Source organism: Neopsephotus bourkii, unplaced genomic scaffold (genome assembly GCF_033783945.1).
Source record: "Neopsephotus bourkii isolate Nb327-2 ecotype Australia unplaced genomic scaffold, CSIRO-AGI_Nbou_v1 NB_1250, whole genome shotgun sequence".
Classification (NCBI taxonomy): Eukaryota; Metazoa; Chordata; class Aves; order Psittaciformes; family Psittacidae; genus Neopsephotus; species Neopsephotus bourkii.
In genome coordinates this window covers 3,019,095-3,046,379 of record NW_026901735.1, presented here as the reverse complement: position 1 = coordinate 3,046,379, position 27,285 = coordinate 3,019,095, and the positions used below count along the sequence as shown (strand labels likewise).

At 39.3% G+C, this 27,285-nt stretch overlaps 1 protein-coding gene and 1 long non-coding RNA gene across 2 annotated transcripts in view; both read right to left on the bottom strand.

Annotated features, from left to right (window-relative positions):
• Nucleotides 1-27,285, bottom strand: part of LOC133218421 (uncharacterized) — a 404,246-nt gene that overhangs the window by 163,561 nt on the left and 213,400 nt on the right. The gene's annotated exons all lie outside the window — the stretch shown is intronic.
• Nucleotides 707-26,086, bottom strand: TMX4 (thioredoxin related transmembrane protein 4). Its single transcript, XM_061364796.1, has 8 exons — nt 25,869-26,086; nt 17,988-18,103; nt 12,514-12,559; nt 11,381-11,509; nt 10,375-10,420; nt 8,105-8,206; nt 5,599-5,662; nt 707-4,411 (listed from the first exon to the last, which is right to left on the bottom strand). The coding sequence occupies exons 1-8, from the start codon at nt 26,069-26,071 to the stop codon at nt 4,125-4,127; spliced, it is 993 nt and encodes a 330-aa protein (XP_061220780.1). The 5' UTR covers nt 26,072-26,086; the 3' UTR covers nt 707-4,124.

The window sequence follows — 27,285 nt, the reverse complement described above, 5'->3', positions numbered from 1 at the left end:
TACCATTCCCCTTCAATTTTACATCAGGAAAGCAATGAAATGGAAAAGAGGAAAACTAAAGTGAATGGCAAATCACCCAACCCATGCAGTTCTGTTCACAGCCATTCACGATAACTCACCTGAATACTTATCTGTGAACTTGATCTAATAGTTGTTTGCATCACGCAAATACTTGCACTGGTGGTTCCTGGTAGTTACTTCTCCTCTTAAATCCTATTTCTTTAGCAATGACTGCTCGCTGTGAATACAACTAGATGTGCCATTTAAATCTTTACACTTCTTTTTGCACACATCATGCGGAGGGATCTCCTGCTGCCCTCCAGATCTGTAAGAGTTAGCACACAATTTGCAGTTAGTGGATTTCACAGGGAGGGAAAACCCAACAAAACTAACATAGAGGTGAAGCCCTCGAGGGTTCAGTTCCATTAGTCTGCACATCAGCCTGCACTTGAGCCCCAGCTGCATTTTATACCTTCAAGAGCATTCAGCTTAGCCTAGAGAAACGTTCCATCTAGGCATGCTTCTTCCAAGCATTTTTTCCCACTCATGTAAGAAGGAAGCAATTGATTAATGTACAGGTTTGGTTTAGAGTATAAGAAATATTCACAAGTCACAGTATTATTAATGTCAAGTATTAAAAAGGAATCATCTTTTGTTAACTACACAGATGAGCCATCTACACACTGAGAAAATGAAAACTACAACATCCTCATAAATACAAAATTTATGTGGAATTTCAGTAAAAAAAAACCCGTAAGTATAAATTTGTAACACCTTTTTATATAAAAGACAATCCTGTATAACATTTCCATGAAGAAACCCACATAACAAGTGTTGCCCAGCACGGCTGCAGCATATACAGAGTATTCCAAGACGCACATACAAGTTCCACACAGATCTCAAGGACGGGAGTTTTGTATTTCCAGCCTTACAAAGTAACCCGCTGGATTTTCAGAATGACTTGCTTTTAGGCATTCACATTGAGCTCCAGCAGGGACTGGTTTTCAGAATGGCATGCATCCCATTTGAAATTGAAATCAGTTCTCAAAAAACCCCTCAAGTCATTTTTGACATACAGCTCTGGTTTAGAAGCCTCACAGCCCTTTTGAACAGTGTTAGGAGCAGCTTCTCCAAGGACATTTTGTCTATACTGAGGCTGCAAGAACAAGTTAAAATTAATCATAAGAGAACAGAGAGAATGCTCAGATTGCACAAAAGGTTGATACCAACTTTTTTTGTTGGAAACACACCAAGTTTAATACTATTGTAATAGTCTAATTAGTACTATACTTGCATGATTCAGGCAAAATATGTTTTAGTGAGAAAGAAACCTCATTCTGGAAAGTACATTAATATTACACTTATACAGCATAGCTAATGGTCTTCCTGTTAAATGCAAAGATAGCCTTCATAGTGTTTTCTGCTTGTTTGCCAGATAAGCATTAGTCAAAGTTGAGTATCTCCAGTATCACACTACAATATTTTTCCTACATTGGAGATATCAACGAAATCATAGCACCTATTTGTCTGAAGTCTTTGTCACCCTTTAGTGATCTTTCTAATAAGATACTTCAATACATGTTGAATATAGTCCAGCCTGAATTAGCAGCAATATTGCCTACTTAATTAGTTGAAAACACAGGAGTAATGACATGCATACTATGTTCCAGAATCATAGGCTGGTTTGGGTTGGAAGGTATCTTAAGATCATATAGTTCCAACCCCCTGCCATGGGCAGGGTTGCCTCACACTAAACCATAGCTCATTTCCAGACTTACAAGAGATAAACTGCTGTCACTACTTAATCCCTACTCATCAGACAGTGATCTTACAGTTAAGTCTATTCAACAGAAAATACTGAGTATCTTCATCTTAAGCTATCCAATCTTAATGGTGATGTGTAAGACCAGACCAAAGTCGCCGTTACCTGTGGTGAATACAGTCCCACATGTTTTTCAATGTCTGGTACATTTGGGAATATATATACTCTTATCTTATGCAAGTTCATGTATCTGAACATACACATCAACTCCTGCTTCTCTCAGGGAATATGGTTAAAGTTCTGTTTTTCTTTAGGCTTTTAAGAGCTCCTGATGAACAGATAATGAACAAAGCAAATACAGAATGGAAACAACAAATCTGTATTCTGAGCTTTTCGGTGTACAGTTCTTCCTTCTGGACTACAGTAGCCACAGTCTCCTTCATTTTTGCAAATAAAAGCTTAGTTTGAGTTTAGTGTTGGGGTTTTTTTGTTTTATTTTTACTTTTTAAAGAAAAAAGCTGCTATGTACCTCAACTGCTACTGAATTCTGCTGGCTGCAAGCTTCTACAATTGCCCAGTTACACGGGACAACACCCAAATACCACCAACTGTTCTCACTATAGTGCAATGTATATATGTATATGTATATTATCAACTGTATGCTGTCACACACGTGAAAGTGTATTTACATGTGACCACTGTATGAAATTCAAGCTCCAGACTGAGAAAATTCTTTTTCACAATTCATATTCAATATATGCAGTGTAATTTTGTTCTTTGTGCAGACAAATGCAAAGTTTCTACCATGTATTTCCAAGACATAGTATGCAACAAACCACAAACAGGAAAAGTTGAGTTTTCTTAGGAAATATGTTCTTTATGGGCACTAAAAAAAGGAACCACAAAACTTTCAACACAAATTGGCCTTATTAATTTCAGTCTCAAAAGAAACCAGCATTTTGCACTTGCAACTTGCCTCTTTTAATGAGAGACAATCTCACCTTTAATTACTCTTGCAAAGCAAGATGAAATTCATGCGTTAGCAAGGTTTACACAATATAGACTATAAAAATTAATCAAGATTAAGACATCTTAAGCACAGTCACACATCAACAAAACAGAAACAGGATCTCACTGTAGGTATTCCTTACAGGAAAACAAAGCCTTATATATTAATCAAGTCAAAGGAGGGAAATACTGATAGCTTTAATGACTTAAGTTTTCTAACCACACCTAGTGCTGTCTACCTGCAAGCTGTTTTCACTTTAAACAGTGCAACAGACATGTGTTTATCTTGATATAAGAAGAAAAAGCATCACCTCACTACCCACCTGTGCCCCTCTCTTTTCCTAATGTGCTGATTCCAGTGGCAAAAAGTAGAAAAGCAATCAAAGGTTAAAACCTTAAGTGCCTCTTCAGTGACTATTACTAAAGCAGTCAGCTTGAGTTCTGCCCAAAGTACTCTGAGTGGGAAATGGCAGAACTACACTGCACATGACAAGCTTGTACTGGCAAGAAATACACAATGCAAAGTGAGTATTTCTTGCTTCAATCTCTTGAAGGGAAAAAAGGAAGAAAAAAAGTTGTGCTTTGGCAAAAATCCCTCCTGACCAACATAATTTCCTTTAAACCTTTTAAAAAGTTCAAACATATTTTAAACATTTAGCTGCCATTCTTTCTGAGCCTGAGGTTTTCAATTACTTAAACTCCTTAGGTCAAAAGACTCTGCTGACAAACTTGAGCTGTGCAGCATGCCTCTGAGTTACCAACAACTGGAAAACCTGGGGGCACACTGCATGATAAACTTCCAAAACAAACATTAATAAAAATGAAAGAGAAAGGTGCTTCAGTTGAAAGTGATAAAAACAAACCCACTGTACACAACATTTAAGAGAAGATGAGTAAGGTGCCTTCTTTCCCTACTGTATCACTTATCTAATGCTTCTGTGGCATTTGGAAACAATAAACATTCAGACAGGAAAGTAACAGTCCAACAAGATACTGTGAAGAGTTAAAAGTCCCAATCTTGCTTAGGTCAATGCTTACAGGAACACAAGCACAGATGACCAGTTTAGAGCTGGTGAACTGAGACTTATGTCCCTTTTCTCTTAGAAGACTTCAAACAGATATGATACACTTATTTTGATTGTCATGGCTAAAGTTATACAACACACAGCATCTGTGCTTATAAAACAAAGTAAGCAAGCGTTAGCTTTAAAAAAAACCAACTCCAATCAACAAAAAGTAACCCACAGAGGTTTTACGTAAACACAAATGACAAGTCAAGTGTAAGCTTCAGCTTCAGACCCAGGGTCTGATATGTCTTTGGTCCAAGTGTACAAAATACACCACTGAAAAAACCCTATAGTCCATCATCAGCCACCTGACTCTTACGCTGTCTTACTGAGCTTTCAGTCTCTGAAGCAGCTAAAGGCTGTTCACTTATGTCTTCACTTTCTTCTTCCCCCGATTCTTTTCCAAGTGCTAAATCCTCCTGTGAGTCATCAGCACTTGAATTTGCTGCATCTTCTTCATCTGAGACATCTTTTACGTCTGCGTTCCCTTCTGCATCATCTGCGGAAAGCTCTGCAGCCTCCTCCTGTTCTTCTAACGCAGCATTCTCTACATTATCCTTTGTAATTGCTTCTTCTAAACAAATGAAGAGATTCAAATACTGAAGTTAGAATGAATCTTAGAAGAATGTCTATTACAGTTAGAGCACCATGCATGTATTCCAAATGTTCATGAATTTTATTACTGCAAACTTGCACAGGACTGCATTCTCTTTATCTTTCAATTATCTCAAATAAATCTCCAGTAATATTTCTCTCCCATTTTCATTTGTTTTTCTTGCATATTGGACAAAGACAGCATTCATTTTGTTCCACCAAGTTACAAACTAAAGACAGCAATTTTACTTGACTCCCCAAAGAGGTATAATTGTCAGACAAATCAAACACTTAGGTAAGCCAAGTGGACAGCATACTGCTCCAGTATGCACAGGTGGGCTTTTCTTCTGACAGTGAGGAACATCTAAGATTTTGAAGACTGTGATTTTGCACACTTAAGAATTCTAGATTTGGCTAAAGTCTTATTGTCAAGTGTCACAGATACATCTTCACAGCAAATACACATAGATGTACACAACTACAAAACACATTTAAGTAAAGTTTTGACTTCACTTAACACAAACGTACCAAAACATGTTCTGGAACTTAACACACATTTGGTGCTGACAAGAGAGTATTTTGTGTGCAAGGTTTTGCCTCCCATGTTAACAGGGAGCAGAATAATATTCAGAAGCCCTCCCACCAAGGATCAAGAAGATGCGAGTGTTGCTCATTTTAAGGAGATGCAACACCTTCCCCTGTCTCCACACCTGCAGTCTCTGGATTCACTTGATTCCCTCCATCTCCTCCTTTCCCCAACAACAAATAATGAAGACAATTTAACAGGTTCAGAATGTTGCATCTCCTAATATAAAATATTTCCCATATTAGGATGTGGAAGTGTCCTGCCAAGCAAATTCCTTTTGATATTTAAGCAACAGGTCTAGTGAATAGGCACCTCCATAAAATACACAAACCAGTATCTCCCTTCAACACTAGAAGCTAGAGCAAATTACTTTTGGGTTTTCTCTTCTTTCTGCTTGGCTATCTTCCACGTGGATGTTCTGATATCAGTATTTTAGAGCCCAACATATTAATCTTTGTCAGTGTGACTAAAATGAATACCAGGATCACTGGTTCACATCTAAGTTCTTGACAGTTTATTGCCCTCCCTCCTACAAGTTTACATTTAAACCTACAGTACCTCACCCACTTAAGAGTACTTACCAGATGTTTCAGTGCTGTATCTTGACTTGGATGGGCAAAGGCAGTCTGAAATCAAAACCAGCATCTGCATAAAGATAAAAAGACATTTATTAGCAGATCATCCCAACAGTTCCTGCACTTTTAAGTAATTTCTTACTCATCCTTTTAAGATAGACATACAATAAGATTTAGAAAATTGTATTCTCTTCCTCAGAGATAAAACCTAAATAAAAACCCTGAAAGAACGTGTTTTCTCAGTGTATACCAACCAACATTCTCTGTTTTCTACTACAGAGTTTCTGCCTCCTACTTCCCTAAATTTGTTCAGTATTGGAAGTGCTGGCATCTTAAGAAGAGAAGCCCAGAACAAGGTTGAGTATTTTTATTTATTTAAAACTTAGGAAACAATCTTGATGAAGATTTTATGTATTTCAGGGTGTTATTCCACCCCTATCCCGGCTCTCCAACACAAGATGTGCACTTCCACCTTTTGTACTTGTTATTTAAAGCAGAACTTCAAATGCATACAAGATATTTGTCTCACTGCCGCATGCTAAGAATAATGCAAAGGGAAGAAAGAGAGACAGGGGAGACCATGCTAAATACACTTCAAACACTGGAAAGCTTGTTAGAAAAAACTGAGATTAAATTTATGTTTCTTCAGCTTTTTCATTTTTTATTTATATTTTTAAATGAAGGACAAATAAGGAAGTTTGTCTTAAATCTTCGTATTCGTTTGCTCCTTGTTACACCACCTTGATTTGCACTCATTTGGTGATGAAAATTAAAATAAAGAAAAATGCAGCTGTTTAGATTGTATAATCAAAGAGTTTTGCTCACATATAACAATTCTGTACACATGTGTATAAAAATGTGTCTATAAACACACACATTGCTTTGAAAATCAAATCCCTATACTACCAAGAAACACACTCCTGATTTTCTTTTATATCACTATTTTTGGCCTGAAGGGCAGAGATCCAAGTGCCAGAAACAACTTTTACACCTCCCACATGAATTTAGCACCTAATTAAACCAGTCAGTTAAACCAGTTATCAGCATAACTGTTTTAAACCACATTTGCAGTTGCAGAACATGCTCATGGATCAAACAGTCTGAAAGAATCACAGAATGGTTCGGGTTGGAAAGGACCTTAAGATCACCCAGTTCCAAACCCCTGTCATGAGGAGGGACACCTCACCCTAGAAGACCATGTCACCCAAGGCTCTGTCTGACCTGGCCTTGAACACTGCCAGGGACAGAGCATTCACCACTTCTTTGGGCAACCTGTTCCAGGGCCTCACCACCCTCACTGTAAAGAACTTCTTCCTTATATCTAACCTGAAAACATCTATTCCCATCTGTATCTCCTTTTCCAGCTCAGTTTCTCATTTAATATTGGTATTGGAGAGGTCACAGAGCCACACTATTCAAATATTTTAAGAGGAAGTAATCCCCAGCTCCACAGGTAAAGCAATTTTGGACTGTTTCCACCGATGAAACAGAGGGCTCAGGATACGGTCCTTAATATTTGCATATATAGCTAATAGGTTTGTCTGAAAAACCTTCCTGATGTTTTAGAGATTGATATATGAATGCACCAGTTCTGGTGCAAGAGAGGTCAGATTTTTCAATTAGTAATAAAAAGTCAAACCAAAAGATCATGGGGAAGATAAGAAGTGATGTCAGATTTCATTAAAACCAAGCTGTAACCACAAAGCTATGCCCAGGAATAGAGTAAATCACTTAAACCCCAAATGTTCAAAGCCTTTTAAAACATATTTCCATCCTTTTGATTAGGAGTGTGGCAGCACACTTAAATTGCTAACTCCCACAAACATAATCCCACTCCAGCTAATAAAAATCCATCAAGACAGTGTTTTTAGAAAGTTAAAGTCTTCACATAATTCTGATCACATGCATTCAATCTTTAAGTACAAACTCTTAGATACAAGAGGTTGATACAAAACTCACTTGTTTAGTGGATGGACTAAAGAAATCTAAATTGAAGTATGGATTGCATAAAGAGGTGAACTTATTTAAGTGAACCAGTCTCAACCTTTACCAGACATAGGCTACAATACTGGAGAGTGGATCTGCAGTACTGAATAGTAGAGAACTTTACTAGAAGAGACTAGACTGTTTCAGTTGGAAGGGACCTACAATAATCATTTAATCCAACTGCCTGAGCAATTCAGGGCTGCCCAAGTTAAAGGATGCTATTATGGGTATTGTCCAAATGCCTCTTAAACACTTACAGGCTTAGGGCATCAACTACCTCTCTAAGAAGCCTGTTCCAGTGTTTGTAAAGAAAAGCTTCCCAACGTCCAGTCTAAACCTCCCTGGCACAGCTTTGAACCATTCCCATGTGTTGTATCACTGGACACCAGGGAGAAAAGAGACACCATTAGAATAAGGTACTTCAGTATATCTTACCAGTTAAGTTTATTCTTTTTCTTTTTTTACAATTTAATACAAAGCAAAAGTTCTAGGTAACTGAGAAAAAGAAAGTAATATGTTTTCTTACCAAACCAAGGAACAGGCCAATCAATAAAGTAACTACGATGAAGACTGCGTATGACATCCAAACATGCATTCCAAGAGTGCCAGTGAAGTAGCTATGAATTTGCTGGAAACAAGAAAAAGATACTTAATAACTTCATACCTAAAACTACTTGTGATTTACACTGCTGTCACCATTACATGAATTGATTTCAAGACCTTTCATTTAAGAGTATTTACACTCAAGTCTTCTCTCTCAAGCCCTGGTCACCCTGGAATGTCAACTATAAATCTTTTGATACCGTTAAAGCCTGTTTTTCTTTATGGAGTTGTTCACATTAAGAGGCTTTTTAAGCAAAAGATGACAATTCCTTCTTCCTACAATACTCGGCATCCAAGATGCCATATGTCATCTTACTGTGGATAAATGTATGAGGAAGGCTCACAGCACACAGGAAAATATCACAACATTCTTTATCCTTATATTCTGTAAGAAAGTGCCAACTGTCAAAGACAGAATGTCTGATGATGAGCCCACAGCACGAACCTGTGTATTTGTTCTTACGGCCTCTGTTGTAGGAATGAGACGGCACAGTAAGCACCCACGATAACTACAGTCACAGCACTATAGAAGTCTATGAAGCTGATTATTTAAGAAAGGTAACCTATAACTTAAACACTTCAAAACCAAAAGAGAAACCAAATCAGGTTTAAATCAAGTGTCCTTTCATATTCACTTCACAAACACACCACCACGTGAAAAAAATTAACCACATGAAGAGCTTCATCCCCATAATTACATCTGGGAAGCAGAGTGGTAGACACTTAGAAGCTACACAAGATCAAAATACATTCTTAAATTTGGGAATTCATTCATTAACTAAAATTAAGCCATTTAGTTTTTACGTAATATCTTTAGTTCTTAAAAGGAGCCACTCTAAGCAGACACTGAGTGATTTCACTTATAGATTTAAAGAGGATAATCCGAATACAATATTAACATTTCTTCGTTATTCAAACCTACAAATCCAACTGAGTGAACATCACATCGAGTCAGGCTGGTAGGAAGTGGACAATGACATTAGACCTCTTCCAAGAGCACATCCATTAGAAAACAAACCACTTTCAACATTATCTGAAGGTTAAAAAAGACACCCTGGAATTTCAGTATTTAAATGTCAGAAGAGCTTCCAACATTATATATGCAGGAATGGCACAGCATAGAGTGAGGAAAATGTATAGCTGTAATATTCATCAAAGTGGAAAGCAAATTAGAGAAGGTTTCTTCCCAGAGCATTTAATCTTTCAGGGAGGAAACTAGACAGAGACAACATCATTACACAGCAACCACGGCAGAGAAATGCCAGAAGGCTATGAAAAGTTAGTATTATCCAGTGAAAGGAAGAATGAAAGATAGCTTGCACAGGAAACCTAACAACTGAAACTTTTGTTTGACTCCGGGTAAAACACTCACTAGAAGGAATACAAACTCTGTTCAAACTCTACTATATTGATTTCTTGTAGCACGTTACAATACTAAAGTCAAATACACTCCCCAATCTTGGCTAGACTTGAAGATCCTGAGGAAGAACAGTACCAAAACTGGGAAGGTCTGAGAATTCTCAGTATTTGCATGCTACAGGTAAACCTTTAATAGCTCCCAAATTAAAGTATCTTGAAACATGTTTAAGTTCCAAGCATACTTCAGGGTATGTTAAGAATTTCTCCTTTACTGCTGATAATTACTGTCCAGTTTTGTGGTGTTCCTATGCAAATGGCATCAAGTTTGAAATTCAGATGCAGAAATTCTTGCTAAAATAATAAAACCATTACCCTCTCTTCCCCTGTGCATTACACCAGATGCAAACAAACTGCAGAAGAGCATGATTTACAACTCTCAAAATTAACCTGGGTATAGTCTTTAGGAAGAGTATTAAGTGAAAGAACCTGCTAGATACTAAATATATTCCTGTAGTTTACAGCCATTTTTGCAGCAGCTCTCAAAAAGCTACTTTATCCTGTTAGCACACTTTGATAGGACATTTTAACTATACCAAGATAAGAACAGTAAGTATTTTCAGTATTAATAATGTTTATAATCAAACTGCTATTTTTGACTTAGTCTATTAGTACTGCAGAATTCTAGAGCAAAGATATGATACAGCCAATGTACAGGCCACTTAAGGAAAATTTAAGTCTCATAACAGGATAATAAAAATATTCAGTTAGGTTTTGACTTCTAAACAGATTATTATCTTAAGGGAGGATGGAAAACACTACCACACAGTTACTTACCCTGATATAATCGGAGAGGTGAAATAGCCCTGCCATGCCATGCATCCTAGAAAACAAAGAAATAGAAGGAAGAGGTTCTAAGAGACACAGGAATTGAGACTGGGGGGGACGACAAAAAAGATTCTATAGACTTTCAATGCCATTCAGGCCCCAGTAATTGTCAGGTGAAGGCTACTGCAAACACACATTTTCTCTGCATTATGTTCATTTAAGCCAGCTCACTGCAAAACACTGCAGCAAGGACATGAAAAATAACAATAACATAATCAAGAAATCGCATTTCCAATGCTTAATCCTGTGCAGTCATAACTGCCTCTTCCCCATTTCACAGCAGCACGCAGCCCTGTAGCTCCTCTCCCCATTACTGAATATCTTGTGGCTCTTCCTCATTCTCAGATGAAAAATAAGTGCATTCACTGGATCTTTGACAGGGGTTTAAACATAATAGCTTTAACTAGAATGAAATTCAGGCCACTCACATCTTTAGTTCACCCTTTATCTCATGGAGGCATTCTATGCTATTCCAAAGCAAATCCAATGCTCTGAAAACAAATTCTCAGCGTAAGCACTCCACTGTTTCTTATTTCAAAGGAGGACACAGGATTTCCTTGTACACAAATAAACAAAAATATCCTTCAAGCTAAAGGCTGCCTGCCCCAAATAGCCACAAGTCCTGAAGTAATAATCTACACAAACATGCATTTAATTCCAGTACTCAGCAGATATCAAAACTCACACATAATGCGCAGTGGCTGAACTTTCTTCCTATATTTATTTCCAAAGATGATATAAATAAGCCTTAGCAGGCATGAACAAAAGCAAATGTAGAAAATAAACTGCTTTTAAAAGGTAGGAAACTGAAAAGTAGGCTGTCAATACAGATTGCTTCTGCAGAGCCTACGTGTCTAGGGAATAAAGGCCTTTTGTCTATAAGCTGTCAACATAGCACCCTGAATGAATAATGAGCTATAAACCATGTTTCTTGTTAATAAAAACAAAGCGTTACATTATAGAAGATGGAGATTTCCATCCTGCCACAGGCTCCACAGCTTCCCATTTTCTCTCTAAAACATAACCTTGAAGATCTTCCAATGTCCGTGAGCCTCTGTATCTGCGAAATACTCCATCATTGGCACTGAAAAACCAGAAACAGGCATTAATGGAGATATCTCTTAAACTGAATCCATGGTAAAAAAAAACAAACCCAAAACAAAACCACCCCAAAATCCCCATATACATTACCTATAGATTTGACTTGCTCAAAGTTGAACACCTAAGCATTTTCAGTATGCTTTGAAAATGAAATTCATGCTGAAAGTCTGTTTCTAAGCAGCATGAGCCTTTTGCCATTTATTAAAACTGCTCTTTTTCTTAAATATTTACCCATGCTACAGTAAATACAAAGTGTAAGGTTGACAACCAAACCATTTCTAGACACAACTTAGAATACCATGATTTAATTAATGGTTCAATGTTTAAAGGATGACATCTTATTGAAGAAGAGATACAGCAAACAACTTTTTTAACAGTATTGATAACAGAGAACACAATAAACTAAAGAAAAGTCTCAGATGAGGACTTTATCATAAAATCAAAACTCCTGCAATAACCTGAACTGAAATAAAAAGTCAGTATTCCTTCATTTTCACTTCAAGTGACAAGAAGGAGGCAATAGCTACATACTGGTACTGAGTCAACAGATGAAGGATTCAAAGCAGTAACAGAAGCAGCACAAGAGTGGAAAATTTCTGTACTGTTTTACATGCAACCTATGTAGTCACTTATTCAAATGAGAGATTTTAGTGACACTTCGATAAGGTCAAGTATGTCTGCTCACATATTGTCAGGTTTCTAGAAGGCAATGCTGCAAACCTGCAGCAGCTTCTACAACTGATGCCAAGTACTGTTTTCAGACTGAAAAAGCATCACTTCAGGTACAAAACTGTTTGTAGGAAAACCTTGCATCTTAAGTTAAAAGTACAACCTTTCTGTTCATTAAGTGCACTGAGTTCCTAAGAATGCTTTAGAGATTGACAGAAGTGAAATAAGCCAGTTGTTCATCTTCCATGCCACTGTTCAAACAGGACAGGAAAAAATACATACGGAAACAGGCAACTGTTTCTAGTATGACACACTTACTGGTAAATTGTAGGAAGTGTTGTGATAAAGAAACGACCACTCAAGCCTAGAAAGAGAACAAAAAACCACATCAAATGGTTAGATAAATCTGAAATTTCTCAGCATTCTGACTTATCTATAAATACCTACAAATCTGTATTTGTAGATTAGAAAGCAGCAGACTGCATAGCTTTTACCATTCTTTTGGAAATATAGGTTAACAGTTTGTCTTCAGAAACACTACAAACTGTAACAGACACCAAATACCACCAACAAATTAAGGTAAAATGCTGATCTTGAAGAATGTTTACTGCAAAGTAATTTTTCTACACAGATTTCTTAAACTGCTGTCAGCACACAGCTGAAGTTGCTGACCAGACCAGCAGTGTGCCCCTCCAACCAAGACAAAGAAGAACCATACTAATACACCCGTAATTCCAGGCCCTGTGTGCTTGTGTCTGTGCATAGTCTCATTCATATGACCTTTGTTTCATCTAGAAAGCGAGACCACAATAGAAGATGACACTAATAATGACTTACAATTCATCCTCTACCTGACTAGAAGTTATTACTTCCAAATGATCCCTGCATACTGCATAACCAGTCATGCCCTGTAAGAAGGCTCAATCTCTTTCATAAACATGACTGTAGCTAGAGAACATTTTGGATATTTCTAGGTTCTTATCCTTCCTTTGTATATATCATTCCTCTCTAGCTAAATAGAAATGGTATGCAAACAGATCAACAATAAAGCTTCAGATGTCTTGGTATTCCGTAGAATACTGCTAACTTAAGACAGAGTCATTTTTGCACCATCCAGAAGGGTGGGTCACAGAATCATAGAATGGTTTGGGTTGGAAAGGACCTTAAGATCATCCAGTTCCAACCCCCTGCCATGGGCAGGGATGCCTCACAATAGGACCGTGTTGCCAAAGGCTCTGTCCAACCTGGCCATGAACACTGCCAGGGATGGAGCATTTACCACTTCTCTGGGCAATCTGTGCCAGTGCCTTACCACCTTCACAGTAAAGAATTTCTCCCTTATATCTAACCTGAACATCCCCTGTTTTAGGTTGCACCCATTAACCCTTATCCTATCACTACAGTCCCTGATGAAGAGACCCTCTCTAGCATCCTTGTAGGCCCTTTTCAGATACCAGATCATGCCAGCATTTTGAGCATCAGACATAAGACAGCAGAAAGGGTAAGGGAAGGTTGAAGTAGGGCTTCAAGAGGCTACCTAGAATTAATCCCCACACTGAAAGCGACTGTTTCACTAACTGGCAAATACATAGTAATCTTTTTACAAGTATTGCTAGAGAGTGACAACCTAACTCATAGCACAGACCAAGCCAAATCAGCTAAAAGCAGCTTGAGGGGCAGAAGGTGTTTGAAGTTCTCCAGCCTTGCAGTCAGTATTGCTACACAGTAATAGGTGCAAGTGCTTCCAGCTTCACCGCTGCATTAAGTACACTAGTGAAGATCTCCCAGCACATGGCTCAGCTGTAAAGCAAAAAGCTCCCTAACATCCCACAAGCAGGCTGGCTGTACGACTCCACTAGCTAAGCTGTCAGCTGAAGATATTCTCTCCACTCTGCTTCCAAATCTGAAGAAAGTCAGGGCTACTTGACACTACCACCTCCTACCAATTAGAAAACATGCAAGTGAGAGGAAGAACACACACACTTACAAGTGCTTTATAATACCATTTATTATTCAACACATCCAATTTAAAGACTGCAGGAATGAAAAATGTGCTACTAATGGAGTTTATTGGGGGGGGGGAGTACTTCAGAGATTATAACCCCTAGATAGAGAGTCTAACTCCATTAGTAAGGGCTAAATACCTTTAGCCAGCAACTGCCATTCATATAAAGTATCAAAGTGAAGAGTACAAATCAGTTATTTAACTTTTCTTTTTATAAAGTTCTGTGAAAGTCTTTTGGGAAATTAAGTCCTAATTTGGCTTTCAATAAAGCAAACATCTTTTGGCACAAGGAATAAGCTACGGAAAAAGGATTGTAGCAAGAGAGTTTCTGCCTTTAGAGACAAACATGAGCCAGACTGAACTAAGCCAAGTACATTCAGAAGTTGCAGTAGTAATGTTTTTCCTAGTGTGAATTCCCTCATGGAACAAGCCAAAAATGGTTGTGGGCTGGGTTTTTTGTTGTTGCTGTTGTTTGGGTTGGTCAATAGGATTTTTTCTAAGATGTTTAAATCAAACCAAGTACAAGCACCTTTAAGGTTCCAAAAAGGAAGCCATCTTCATTTCAACTTTTCAGCTTTCTGCCTTTATTGCTATGACAGGCAGGGTAGTGGAAAACTATAAACCAGTTAAAAGCTGTGCCAGCACTGGGAGGTATAAAGTAAACAAGAAGACAAGTGTACAGTAGAATTAATCAAGCAGACAGCACAGCTGCACAAGAGAAACCTAGGTGGAGAGCCATAAAGAACATAATGAGCTTAAGAGCAGAGAAAGTCACAGGAACACGGAAAAGAGTCTCTGAAACTCTTACAAATGCTAGTCAGGCAAATAGGAAACTAGCTCTCTTATCAGTAGCCTCATCTAAAGCTACTATCAACAGTCTCAGAATCATAGAATCATAGAATAGTTAGGGTTGGAAAGGGCCTTAAGATTATCAAGTTCGAACCCCCCCGCCATAGGCAGGGACACCTCACACTAAACCATGTCACCCAAGGCTTCGTCCAACCTGGCCTTGAACACTGCCAGGGATGGAGCTTTCACAACCTCCCTGGACAACCCATTCCAGTGCCTCACCACCCTTAAAGGAAAGAATTTCCTCCTTATATCCAATCTAAACTTCCCCTGTTTCAGTTTGAACCTGTTACCCCTTGTCCTATCACTACAGTCCCTAATGAATAAATAATGACATCTATAAAAGAGAAAAATCTTTTTGCCAAAATGCATCTAACCACCCCCCCAAATTTTAGTTGGAGGTTTGTTGCTTATCTAAGGTAGATCCTTTGATCAGTAAAATCAGTGGTGAGCAGCCAGCTACAAAGGCTAAGAACGGACAGTAAACTGGTCTTGTGTGTGCTTAATACAAACTTGAACTGGGTAGTTAACTTGAAATACAATTAAGCATCTGTCTTTGCTTGCAAATCAAACACCGACATGCACCCACTATGAAGTTAACAGCTACTCAAGAACAGGAGAAAACCTTCAGTATTTGCACACGCACACCCTAAAATACACAGAGAACACAGATGTCATCTAAAAATACAGCTGCTTTTATCCAATAACTACTCAAAGAAGATTACAGAAGATGCAAGAAGTCTTGTTTTAACAGCTAAATATTGGGATTTGAAACTTTAAAGAAGACTCCACAAATATACAGAACTTTGAGATCGGGAAGCATCTCCATTACTTTATGGTGAAATACTGAGTGTTTCAATAGAAAAAAAAGGAAACACTAAGCACTAAGACATCAAGCAACTGAAATATGCTGTGAATCCATTAAAGCTCTGGTGGGCTTAGTATTTGGGCATCTGCTGTAATTAAGCACTATGAATGGCTCCTTTCTCCTGCAGGTTTTGGAAGTGTAATTTTATGCACCTCTGCACTCATCTAGTGGTTTTCCTCTCATTTAATGCATTTCTTACTACTTTCAATTTGATGAAGGGTTATATAACTAAAGCTAATTAAGGTACCATTGAGCAAGCAAGAACAAGAGATAAAGCCCTTAAGCACACCAACTGAAAGGCTGAAGCATAAGCCTATTGTAAAAATACCTCAATAACTTTGTGAAGCTTCCAAAGGAGCTCATGCATCTTCAAAATTACATCAGCACCAAAGGTTAAATACGTAATAAATCTCTGTTTTCCAGTTCGGGTTTTCGTTAGTTTTAGAAGAGGCTGCAGTTTTCATGCTTTGTGCTGACCTGGATATTTCAGGCATATTAGACATGCTTTGATACAAATTCATCAGTTTGGGTCAGTCCTTTGACTTGCAGAAGTCAAACATTCTCAGAGGTCAATCCTCTCAGCAATTTGAAATTCAAATATTTAAAGAACTTCTGGTTTAAAGTCACATTTAAGGTCTTAAGAACCTGGCATCACTCAGCAGTCGGAGAAATTCAGGCCAAAAGAAAGCATCAACTACGTGACCCCTTGAGATCCCAACACAACCATTCAAGTTTTTTTTACCAGGAAGAAAAATTTGAGACCTTAAGTATTTTATTTTTAGAGCCTCAATTCTTAAAGTGCATTTTTAAGTCAGTCATAACCAAATCCACTATCAAGATGGAAATCCTTTTATTTGAATACTGTATAAGCAAAAGAATCCCTGTCTAATTGGGAGAAAACAGGATAGGATTATAACGAAACCCAATCTGCAGCCTTAACTCCAGAGTAATCATTAGCTTGTTAATGTGAAGGAGTTGGCTTTAAATTTACATCTATGAAAAAAATAATATTTAAATGCATGTTTAATATACAGTTAAAAATTAATATACACACTAAAGGAGAGCCCCACATCAGGAGCTTTTTGGCGTAAGGTTTTCTATACTTCTAAACTTTTAACAAATCAGTAACCCATACAAGGGCTAGAGCAGCTGTCATTTTCTTGTGAAATTCAATTGCTGTATCTGAGACCAGAATTTAAGTAATTTCCCTGCTGTTAATTTGACAAAGCTCACTTGTTCAGTGTGTTTTCAACTAATAAAATGGACATGTTTTCCACACACTTTTAATGGTTAAAAGTAAAAAAAAAATCAGTAAAGCTTAGCCTTTTAATTCTAGTAATATCTCTGCCTAACCCCATCAGTCTTTTCATACTGCCAATAAAATCTTTTATCCCTTCAAAGCCAAAACAAGCATGAAGCACTCCCAAGAGATGCAGAGGTTTAAACAATATTGGTACTGCTTACACAAACATGTTCAGAACTTTGGAGGGCATCACTAAGGGAATAAACAAGATTGTATTCACGTTTCAGTGGACAGTTGGGAAACCCCTTTTAGAAACACATTTGCAGATGTGCATCACCAACACAAAACAACAGCGATATCTCCTTTAAAGCACTACTAAAATGAAACGAGACTATCATCCAGCACCATCATGGAAACAGTTAAGAACTTATTAAAGCAGGCTCACCCTGTGGTAATGTTACCACACCCTGAAACTCTCTGTAACTGGAGGCTACAGAACTAGATTCTTGTGTGGACAGCTTGGAGAGAGGAATGAGATGGGCAACAGCTTTCAGTGAAGTAGATTAAAATAGAGAATAAGCCTCTTTTAATATAGTATTAAGCCAGATAACTCCCCTAGTTCATTAATCCTTCGAGTTTATAAACTTCGACTCACAGGTATGAACTCTATGGAGAAACAAAATGTAGGTAACATTACTTTGATTTAGAAACCTCTTTTCTGACTTGGCTGGTATCCCAGGTATTCCAGTAAAAGAAAGCACACCCCAAGATACTAAGTGGTACTTACAGTAAATAATCCCTTTCATTAAAAGTGTTTCATACTCTACCTGGTTCTTGAGTGACATCCACCTTTCCAACAGTGATATCTAGATGTTCGCTTTCCCTTGCAAAATTCTCCCATGTCAACTCAATCTGTCGACAAGCTGAACACCAAGGAGCATAGCTGGAGAGGGAAGACAGATTAAATATATATTAAATATGTATCAATCACAAAAAAAAAAATAGCATTTTTCTTCAAGTCTACAAAGACAATCAGGTAGGTTTTTTATCAATCTCTATGTTCCTACTCATGTTATTAAAACAAAGCCAGATCTCCACAGATTTGAGAAATTCACATCCAAGGCCCACACCATTTGTGATATATTCTATTTGCATATGAAATAAATCCATTTCCATGGGAGCTATCTGAATTACTGAAGCCAGACTGTCCTCTGAAGCAGTATCCTTCACTGTAACACTTTGCATGACTTCCTGCATCTCAGAACTTCTAGAAATTACATTTGCCTTAGCCCACTACTCACTATACCCAAACATTCACTTTCTGACAGCATGTTTTGATATTTAAAAGGAGTGCATATCAAATTCCTACTGCTCAGACCGCATGTCCTTCTCAAGTCTTGTTTTCCCAGAGGATTAATTTCAGCAAAATAAAAAAGCATTTTTCAAGAGCTGAGTTTTCTGTACTACCGATTGGAATAACCAAACTAAGTTGGCAGCTGTTACTGATAGTATCAACACAGAGACAGAACAGGTAAAATGAAAGGATAGTATCAGATAATCCTTAAATGCTGATAACCCCCTATTTGCCATCTACATGTATTTTACCATAACCTGGTTGACAAAATCTGTGTCAAACTTGTGCAGCTGGCAATGGTCTAGCATATATGCAATTAAGGTAACATAGAACAGCTAGATATAGCATGTAACTGAGCCATGGCAATTGACCATACACAGGCTTATTCTTTTACAAATTAAAAGATACCTTTACATGATGTAATTTAATGTACTTGGCTGGTGGAGGTGGAAATGCATATATGCAGATTTCTGGTAGCAAAAGTTGTGGGTCTAGAGACACACTACTTCTCACAGTAATTCATAGATGCTACCATACTCCTCATCCATTGTTAGCAACAGAAACAAATTTCTTCATGGGCAGAGTCCAATATCCTTGTCAGCCACGTAACTACTACAGTCTAACTGGGACCTCTAGAAGGAACTCCCTTACTTCTTCAGTTTCTCTGCCACTCCTACTGTCTGACCTAAAGAACAGCAGTTCCTATTCTCTGGCTCTCTTCTGATCAGGAATGATTACTTTGGTAGTGGCTGTGGACAGAGATCTCCCCAGCCAACTGAAGATGTTTCACGTTAATAAGACTGAACTTAAACCACGTAATTCCAAACAGAAGAGATAGAATCAAACTTATTCTGATTATCTCATGGCAGTTTTGAAACCTCAGTATTTAAAAAAGGAAATTGTGACATTTGGAATTTAAAAGGATACAACTTAAAAATACAGGTAGTATTTAACTGTACTAGAAATTTATGACTCTAAGCATGAAAGCAAATACCTTGATTCTTTGAATCAACATAATTCTGTGCAAGAACATCCAAAAAAAGTATATAAATCTTTTCCTGCCAAGAAACAGACCCTTGGTATCTTTTAAAAAGATGCTGGACACAAGTTTCACGTGCAGTGCTGTTTGGCATTGTGCTGCCAGCCTATAGAGGGCTTTTAGTTAATAGTTTCACAGACACTGTAGTTTTAAACCAGTATTATTTCATGACAGTAGCTTGACTGGTAAGTACGAAGCTGCATACATCCATCAGATAATGCTGCTGATGTCGCTCTAAAATTAAAGAATGAAGTTGGAATGGTTTCTAAATGCAGCTTCTCTAAATGCACCAAACTCACACCATGAGATTTTCATGATTAATACACTCATTAGCCTGTTTAAGGCACTACCTGATGCTGAAACAGAAATTTGGGCCCTATCAACATTTACACTTGACATTCATGAGCATTTCTCCTAACTGAAATCAAGTGGAATATTCATTATACATGGCTGATATTAATGTAATTATAATATTTTGTTTAGCTCAAAGCAGCATTAAAATTCACCTATTTCACAGTTTGGTTGTCACTGAACATAACAGCAAACTTCACAAGCAGACTCAGTCGCTGGCTTCCTAGTTTGTATTACCAGCACTGGATATGGGATGGCAACAGTCACATCTGATGTGACAAGATCCATCCACTCATGCTGAACACTGGCAGAGGCAATCAGGATTAAAATATTTACTTTACATTCCTGAAGTTACATGTGAATTTTGCCAGCCTGTCCCTACACATACACAAGAGAGAACATACAATAGATACCAGATTTTTCAAGAGTTATCACTGTTTACTTTGATATTCTCACTTTCCTGAGGCTTTAATGTCTTGCATTTGTTATGCAGCACTTGAAGCACTAAGGAATCCACTACCGCCTTATTGTGTCTCCCAGTCTTCAAACCTTTCTTTCAGTAAGTTATGGAAGAGTGAAACACTTAGGTCACCTTTATCAAAAGGTTCCAAAAGCTTTCTGCACCCTGAAGAACTGAAGCCTAAGGAGGTACTTTATTTCAAAGTAGGCTTCTAATGAATCCTTTAGAACTGTGGCTGATTCATATTACTCCAGGAGTCATTGTATAACTATCATTCTTACACTCCCCAGAAAAAAATCTGTAGAAGTAGAAAAGCAGATCCGTGTGTGTGCTGTGAAACCAGTCTGCATTATTTTTCATCAAGTCACAAGATGCAAGACCAGGTCACTTACAAAAGCAGATGTAACCAAATTTCTCAGACCCTACTCCACAGACACACAAAGACATAATTAGCACCTTGTCAACACCACCAAATCTGGGGGCTGTTGCTCCAGCTTCTCCCTTTGCACAAGGGGGTACCTTTAGGCATTAACTTGTTTTCACTGTGCCCTACAAATGTGCCAAATAAACATGAGTCAAGTGTTTTCAATTTAAAAATCAAAGTCCTTTGGAATTTAAATCAAGACCTGAGCACCTGGTTAAGGAATTTTCAGTAGCCTGTTGCACATTAAAAAGCGATTTACTGAACTCCACATGTAAAAATCAGATTGAAAAGACCACATAACTGTAAATTACACATAGCCAAGTTATTCACTGCAGGCGGGTAAAGCACATTTCTCAAAACACATCTGTGGCATTACCAGACTTCTTACGTAGCACAAAGTTTTACAATTGAAATATCCTCACTGTCTACTCTCCACAATTCCACAAAGTTGCAAGAAACCAGGAATAAAGGAAAAAGCAGGTTGTGGGTACAAGCAGGAGAGGAGTTGCTGAAGAGAAAACAGCAACTTAGGCAAAAGGAAAGTTTCCTCATTTAGTCTAGTTTTTCTTGATTCAAGACACATAACTTACTGGAAACCAAGCTATTCGCTGGGTTTCAGATTCTGAGTACTATTAAAATTCAAGGTTCAAATGTGGAGACAGTACCTAATAAACTGCTAAAAGCAGTATCAGCATGGAATAATTACTACTTTTAGTCTTTTAAGTAGCTTTGCCTTATTGCTATAGATTTCATAAGCATACAAAGAAAAAAACAACAGTGCCTTTTGTCTTTGGGTGTTACCTTAAGCCTATCATTTGATCCCTCCTTGTTCCTAAATACATATAGGTCTTGAGGAAGGATAGGCAGCTTTTTAATTTCAACAAACAATAAGCTTCAGAAGGTCAACTGTATGGTTTTAATCTAGTTTTTGAGCGAGCAGGTGCTACCAAAGATACAAAAGTCAGTCCCTGTAATCTACCAAGACCTGCGCCACAATAATACATGCTCTGGAAGCTGACAAGAAGCTTTCTCCAGTGTGCCAAAACCCTTCCAAAACAGCCAGGCAAGATCTCACAACGCAAAACCAGCTGCTCCAAACGGCCAAATGCCCAGCTACCTCAAACAGCAAACAAAGGAGGTTTCTTCCCTGGATTCTCCAGCCAAGCTTCACTCACATGCCTTAGATCATGGCTGAGCCCACTGAAATGACAACACACCAAGGCACCACTCTAGGGAAGTTGTTTCAGGATGCAAACTCAACATCATGAATAGTGCTGTGATGAACTACAAGCCAAAGCACATTCTCCAAGTTAACATTTCAACTGCTATTTCCACTTGTTCAACAGCTCAGTAATGAAATGCATTTTAAACTTCCAAGAACAGGATGAGAAGCAAAGCGGGGTATATCATAATCATTCAGCTCTCTAGTTTCAAAACCAAGAAAAAGACAAGAATAGCATCTGCAATTCAAAAAAAGACCCCAACAACTTTCCATTCACAACCTTTTGGGGATTTTTTAAAGATGGAAAAATTATTTTTAAATCAGAAAGCAAATCAATCACTGAAAAATTATGTGGAATCTTCTAGGACTTCAGCAGATTAAGTTCCGTCATTCTACATAGTTTTGTCCCCTTCTATAATAGTAGGGCATCTGCTACCAGGATATTTCAGTTTCACATTGTATCAGCTGCTGTTCAGGCAATGCACAGCACAGTCATGAGCCTCATGTTCAGTTATTAAATAAGAGTCCATAGATAATTTGGTCACTTCCTCTGATCCCAGTCAAGAGGGCTGCAAGAGCTTCAGAACCAGAGCTTTGGTAACTTCATTTTTCATCCCTCTACTTCTTAGTTGTGTAGCAGTGGTTTTGGTTTGGGTTTTTTTGGGGATAGGACAAAGAGAAGCCTGGATATTAACAAATTGAGAATGAGTAAGAGACTATACTGTCACAGGTGACAGAAAATTCCCAATCTTGCTGAACTCTCCAACTAAGTTACAGTGACCATAAATCATTTTTAGTATTATTCAGGAGTTTTAAAGTGGTTTAATGCTTTTAAACAAATGGCTTGAAACATCTAAATACCAAAACATATAGCTAGATTTGCAGCACACTCCCTTAAAACTGGAGACAAAAATGATAGTGGGAGGACTGAACCCTTATGATAATCCGGCTTATTAAACAGAATGTTTAACAATAAATGACAATGAGAAAATAAACTATAGCCCTATAAATTAGGTATGATAAACTAGCCTGAAAACATTACTACTACTTACACTATTCTCCCAATTTTCACCTGGCTAGAATTAAAATAGAAGATTAAAACATTATTTTTTAGATATACAAAGCCCTAAACTTTGTACTGAAACAAGCAGGAACCAAAGCATTTAACACCCTATGTGGAAACTAAGCTAGAGTTTTCCCTGATGTACTGCAGGTGCAACAGAAGCATATTAGTTTCATTTGTAACTATAGGCAGAAAGCCTACAAGTTTATTGTTGAGGGGGTTGTCTGTCTGAATCTACTGTTAAATTAAGACAAATCAAGCTTGGAGCAAGCTATGTGTCCAAATGCAAAATGCACTTTTAAATAAACAGATCAGAAATTTCTCTATTCCTGACAGGCACAATATGAAAGACAAAAGAAAAACTCCTCACATTAACAAATCATTATCTTGCAGCTACAGACTAGAAACAAGCCAATAAGGAAACCTTTTGAAACGGTTTGTTCCAGCATCACACTCACAGCACTTCAGCGAGGATCTGTGTGCCGAGATAGTAACAGTAAGTAAAAAGTGCTGCAATATCTTTCAGGAACACAAAGTGATGCAGATGTTCTTATCAATGAAATGCAGCAGTGCTTCCAGTGCCTACGATTTTGTCAGCTATGAATAACTAAATACTTTCAGACTAGTCAGCTAGGAGGGATGAAGGAAGAAAAGTCCCATTTAGACTACAAATCCCACAGGCAAGTAATTTCAGACTTAAGTTTCTCTCTTTGTGCACCTGAGAACAACAACAAAGCGGTGGCATGCTTTAATGTATCTACGCTATTTTCACAAATCCAAAGCATCACATCAAACAGAAGTAGTAGCACCCATTCCTACCAGGGCAAGAAGGCTTCAAGCCTTTTTAGACACAATTAGAAATCTCAAACTCTCACTAACAGAACAGCAGCATTGAGTTATCACCCACAATAAAAGCAACAGTTCTTTCTCATTTGGAAGAAAAGCAGAAACCGTTAGAATTGTACCAACGAAAGCAGCATGGAGAACCAAGGATCTTTCACACATCAAACACTCTACATAAAAATAAGCCTATTTCAAGCAATGCAGCAACATGTACCATATTCTGCTAGCACTAAAGCTAACTTCGCCTCTGTTGCTATTGTCAGCTACCTGTCACTCCAAACCACAGTGAAGACTCACAAGTGAAGTAAAGACTCACAGGATTTCAACTTTCACTATCCCAACCATGCTGATTTCAGTCAGTTCCTCTCCTCTTTCTTCCTCAGAGGCATGCACTGCTAATTATTTAAGTATTTTCCCTTAGAAAGAAGAGCTCTGAATCACCATGAGTAAACTTTCTCCTCCTTAAGACTCACCAACGCGTGTATGAATCAGTAACTTTCAAACCACAGCTTGCACACAGGACTAGGATGTCAGAAGTGGAAAAAGTTCAATTTACAAAATAAATTTATCTTCTCCCACTCCAAGATCATCTCTTCTCCCACTTTTTATAACACAACAAATTAAAAGGGGAAAAAGGTACTCAACATCAAATCCAAATCCTTAGCCACAACACTGAGGATGCCTGGGTGCCTCAATCAACTATTTCAGGATTATTCTCATCTATTCACTGATTAATACCAAGTGTCCAGTAGGATACTGAGCAGTAAAGCCCTAGGGGAAGTGACAGTTCCTCCCCCAAATGAGAGGCTGGATAACTCAAATCCAATACTAAAAGAAAACTTAAAGCAGCTGGATAAGTATTTATGAAAGAACACAAGCTCAGAGGTTGATGGGCAACTCGGTTTCAAACTCCGGCACTTCCACAAACAGCAACACACACACCCCAATAAAATCCTATTTCATAACTGCACAGCACACAGATATCATGTGAGCATACGGCCTACTTAAACTACTTTTTTAACTGCTATCTTTAAACAACACTCAAGTTCCTTTCCCCTCTTCTGAACATAAGCAGGTGGTGACACTATAGTTAGTCAGAAGCACTTAAACATGTAGATGAGGCCCTCAGTGACATGGTTTAGTGGTAAACTTGGCAGTACTAGGGTGATGGTTGGACCTGATGGTCTTGAAGATCTTTTCCAACCTAGCTGATTTACGATTTTGTGAAACCCCCAGCCAGCAATAGGCAAACCTTTCTATCTGTCACCAGAATAAAGCAACATCAGCACTGAGAAGTTAATGAAATCTGATGCATCTCTCTTGAAGAGACAGATCTCTTCCAGACCAATGCAGCCAGCAGTGAGGGTACCAGGGTGTTGTGTAACACACACAATTCAGAAGCCTGCCCCTACTAAATATTACCTACCAAATTCAGCCTTCCTCTCTTGCACAGAACCCAGCAAAAGTCCCAAACATGTAAGCAGTGCAAGGTGTAGAGCCCGCACTATTCCCTAACAGCCAGTTGCCTTGAACAACACCGCCGATAAGCTCACTGAAACGCGCCCGGTTTAACCTTGGGGCGCACTGCGCCCTCTCAGGACGAGAACCTGAGGGAAAGCTCCTTTCACCCGATCATCTCAGGTAAGGTGAATGTGTGCCTGCACGCCCAGGGCCCGCAACGCTTGGTGGAAGCGGGGACCATAGCCATTAGGAATCCTTGCGTGTGTCCCTCAACACCCCTCCCGGGCCTGCCACTGCGTGGGGCGGGTAAGGAGCGCGGCCGCTCCCGCACCCCCTTCAGCGGGACAGGAAGGCCGGCACCGCCCGGCCCCTCTCCGTCCGTACCGATGCACCCCGGGACGGGCTCCACGCCGACCACCCCATACAGACTCTTCCTCCCACTTTCTCCCCTCCCAGCCCATTGCCGGGGGGGGGAAGCGGCCGTTACTCACAACTCCAACATCCACTGGCCCTGCAACACCAGGCTCCAGTTGGAGCCGCCCAGCACTTGCACGCGGCTCCGCGGCTCGCCGGGGCTGCCCGCCCAGGGCAAGGACGAGATGCCGGCGGCGGGACCCAGCAGCCCTGCGGGGAAGAGGAGCAACAGCACGGTACCAACAAGAAACCTCCGCCTTCCCCAACCGCCCGCCGCCATGTTCCACCCGTCCGCCCTCAGGAAGTGAGGGCGTCAGCGGAGGCGGGGCCCGCGCGGAGGGCGGGAAGCGCGCGGCGCGGCCGTTGGACGCGAGCCGCCTTCTGAGGCGATCTGTGGTATGGGGCGAGGCGGCACCGCAACCGGATAGACCTGGGTGTCACCGGCACGGAGGGAGGCTGCAGGCCCAGCTCCCGCTGCAAGGAGCGCGCTCAGCAGGTTCATGAGTCTTTCTTCTATTTGGGCGCCCATAATGGGATGTTCAAGGTTTTCAGCGAGTTCTGAGTGATAAAAACTGGTAAACACTTGACTGCGATGCTGTTAGCTACTAGCCCTGTCAGGGTGCAATGCAGGATCGTGTTTAAGTGTCCTGGCAGCCCGAGATCTTCCCTGTGAGGGTGCTGGGGCGCTGGCACAGGGTGCCCAGAGAAGCTGTGGCTGCCCCATCCCTGGCAGTGTTCAAGGCCAGGTTGGACACAGGGGCTTAGAGCAACCTGATATAGTGGAAAGTGTCCCTACCCGTGGAGGGATTGGAGCTGGATGAGCTTTAAGGTCCCTTCCAACATAAACCATTCCGTGATTCTACCCCCATGCACTGTTTAGCCCACCCCAGACACAGGGCTTCATGTTTTCCCTTGGCTTCAGTGGCATTCCTGTCAACCCTAGTCCTTTGGCTTGTCCAGGTCTTTCTGAATGGTAGTCCCACTCTTGAGTGGAATGATTCACTAGGGACTGTAGTGACAGGACAAGGGGTAACAGGTTCAAACTTAAACAGGGAAAGTTTAGACTGGATATAAGGAAGAAGTTCTTTACTGTAAGGGTGGTGAGGCACTGGAATGGGTTGCCCAGGGAGGTTGTGAATGCTCCATCCCTGGCAGTGTTCAAGACCAGGCTGGACAGAGCCTTGGGTGCCATGGCTTAGTGTGAGGTGTCCCTGCCCATGACAGGGATGATCTTAAAGTCCTTTCCAACCCTAACTATTCTATGATTGCACTCTCAATGGTAATCAGGGCAGTCAACTTCCTCAGCCTGGCAAACTGGACAGAAAAAAAAAAAAAAAAGGTATCACTGTACAGGTCTGAGTTCAGTCCTGCCTGATACAAAAATCAGCTCTTTTTTGGCTGAAGGCTGTCTCGTCTTGTAATTTGTGGAGAATTTCCTAACAGCTACTCCAAAACTTGATAAGCTCTGTTGTTAAAACATTTACACTCTATTTC

Bases quoted from the DNA above. Each gene is read 5' to 3' on its own strand.
- TMX4 (XM_061364796.1), bottom strand. From the start codon at position 26,071: ATGGCGGCGGGCGGTTGGGGAAGGCGGAGGTTTCTTGTTGGTACCGTG. The intron at 10,421-11,380 runs GTAACGCTTTGT...TTTGTTTTCTAG, and splicing joins AAATCTCCATCTTCTATAAT to GATGCATGGCATGGCAGGGC. The intron at 4,412-5,598 runs GTAAGTACTCTT...TCATTTGTTTAG, and splicing joins ATACAGCACTGAAACATCTG to AAGAAGCAATTACAAAGGAT.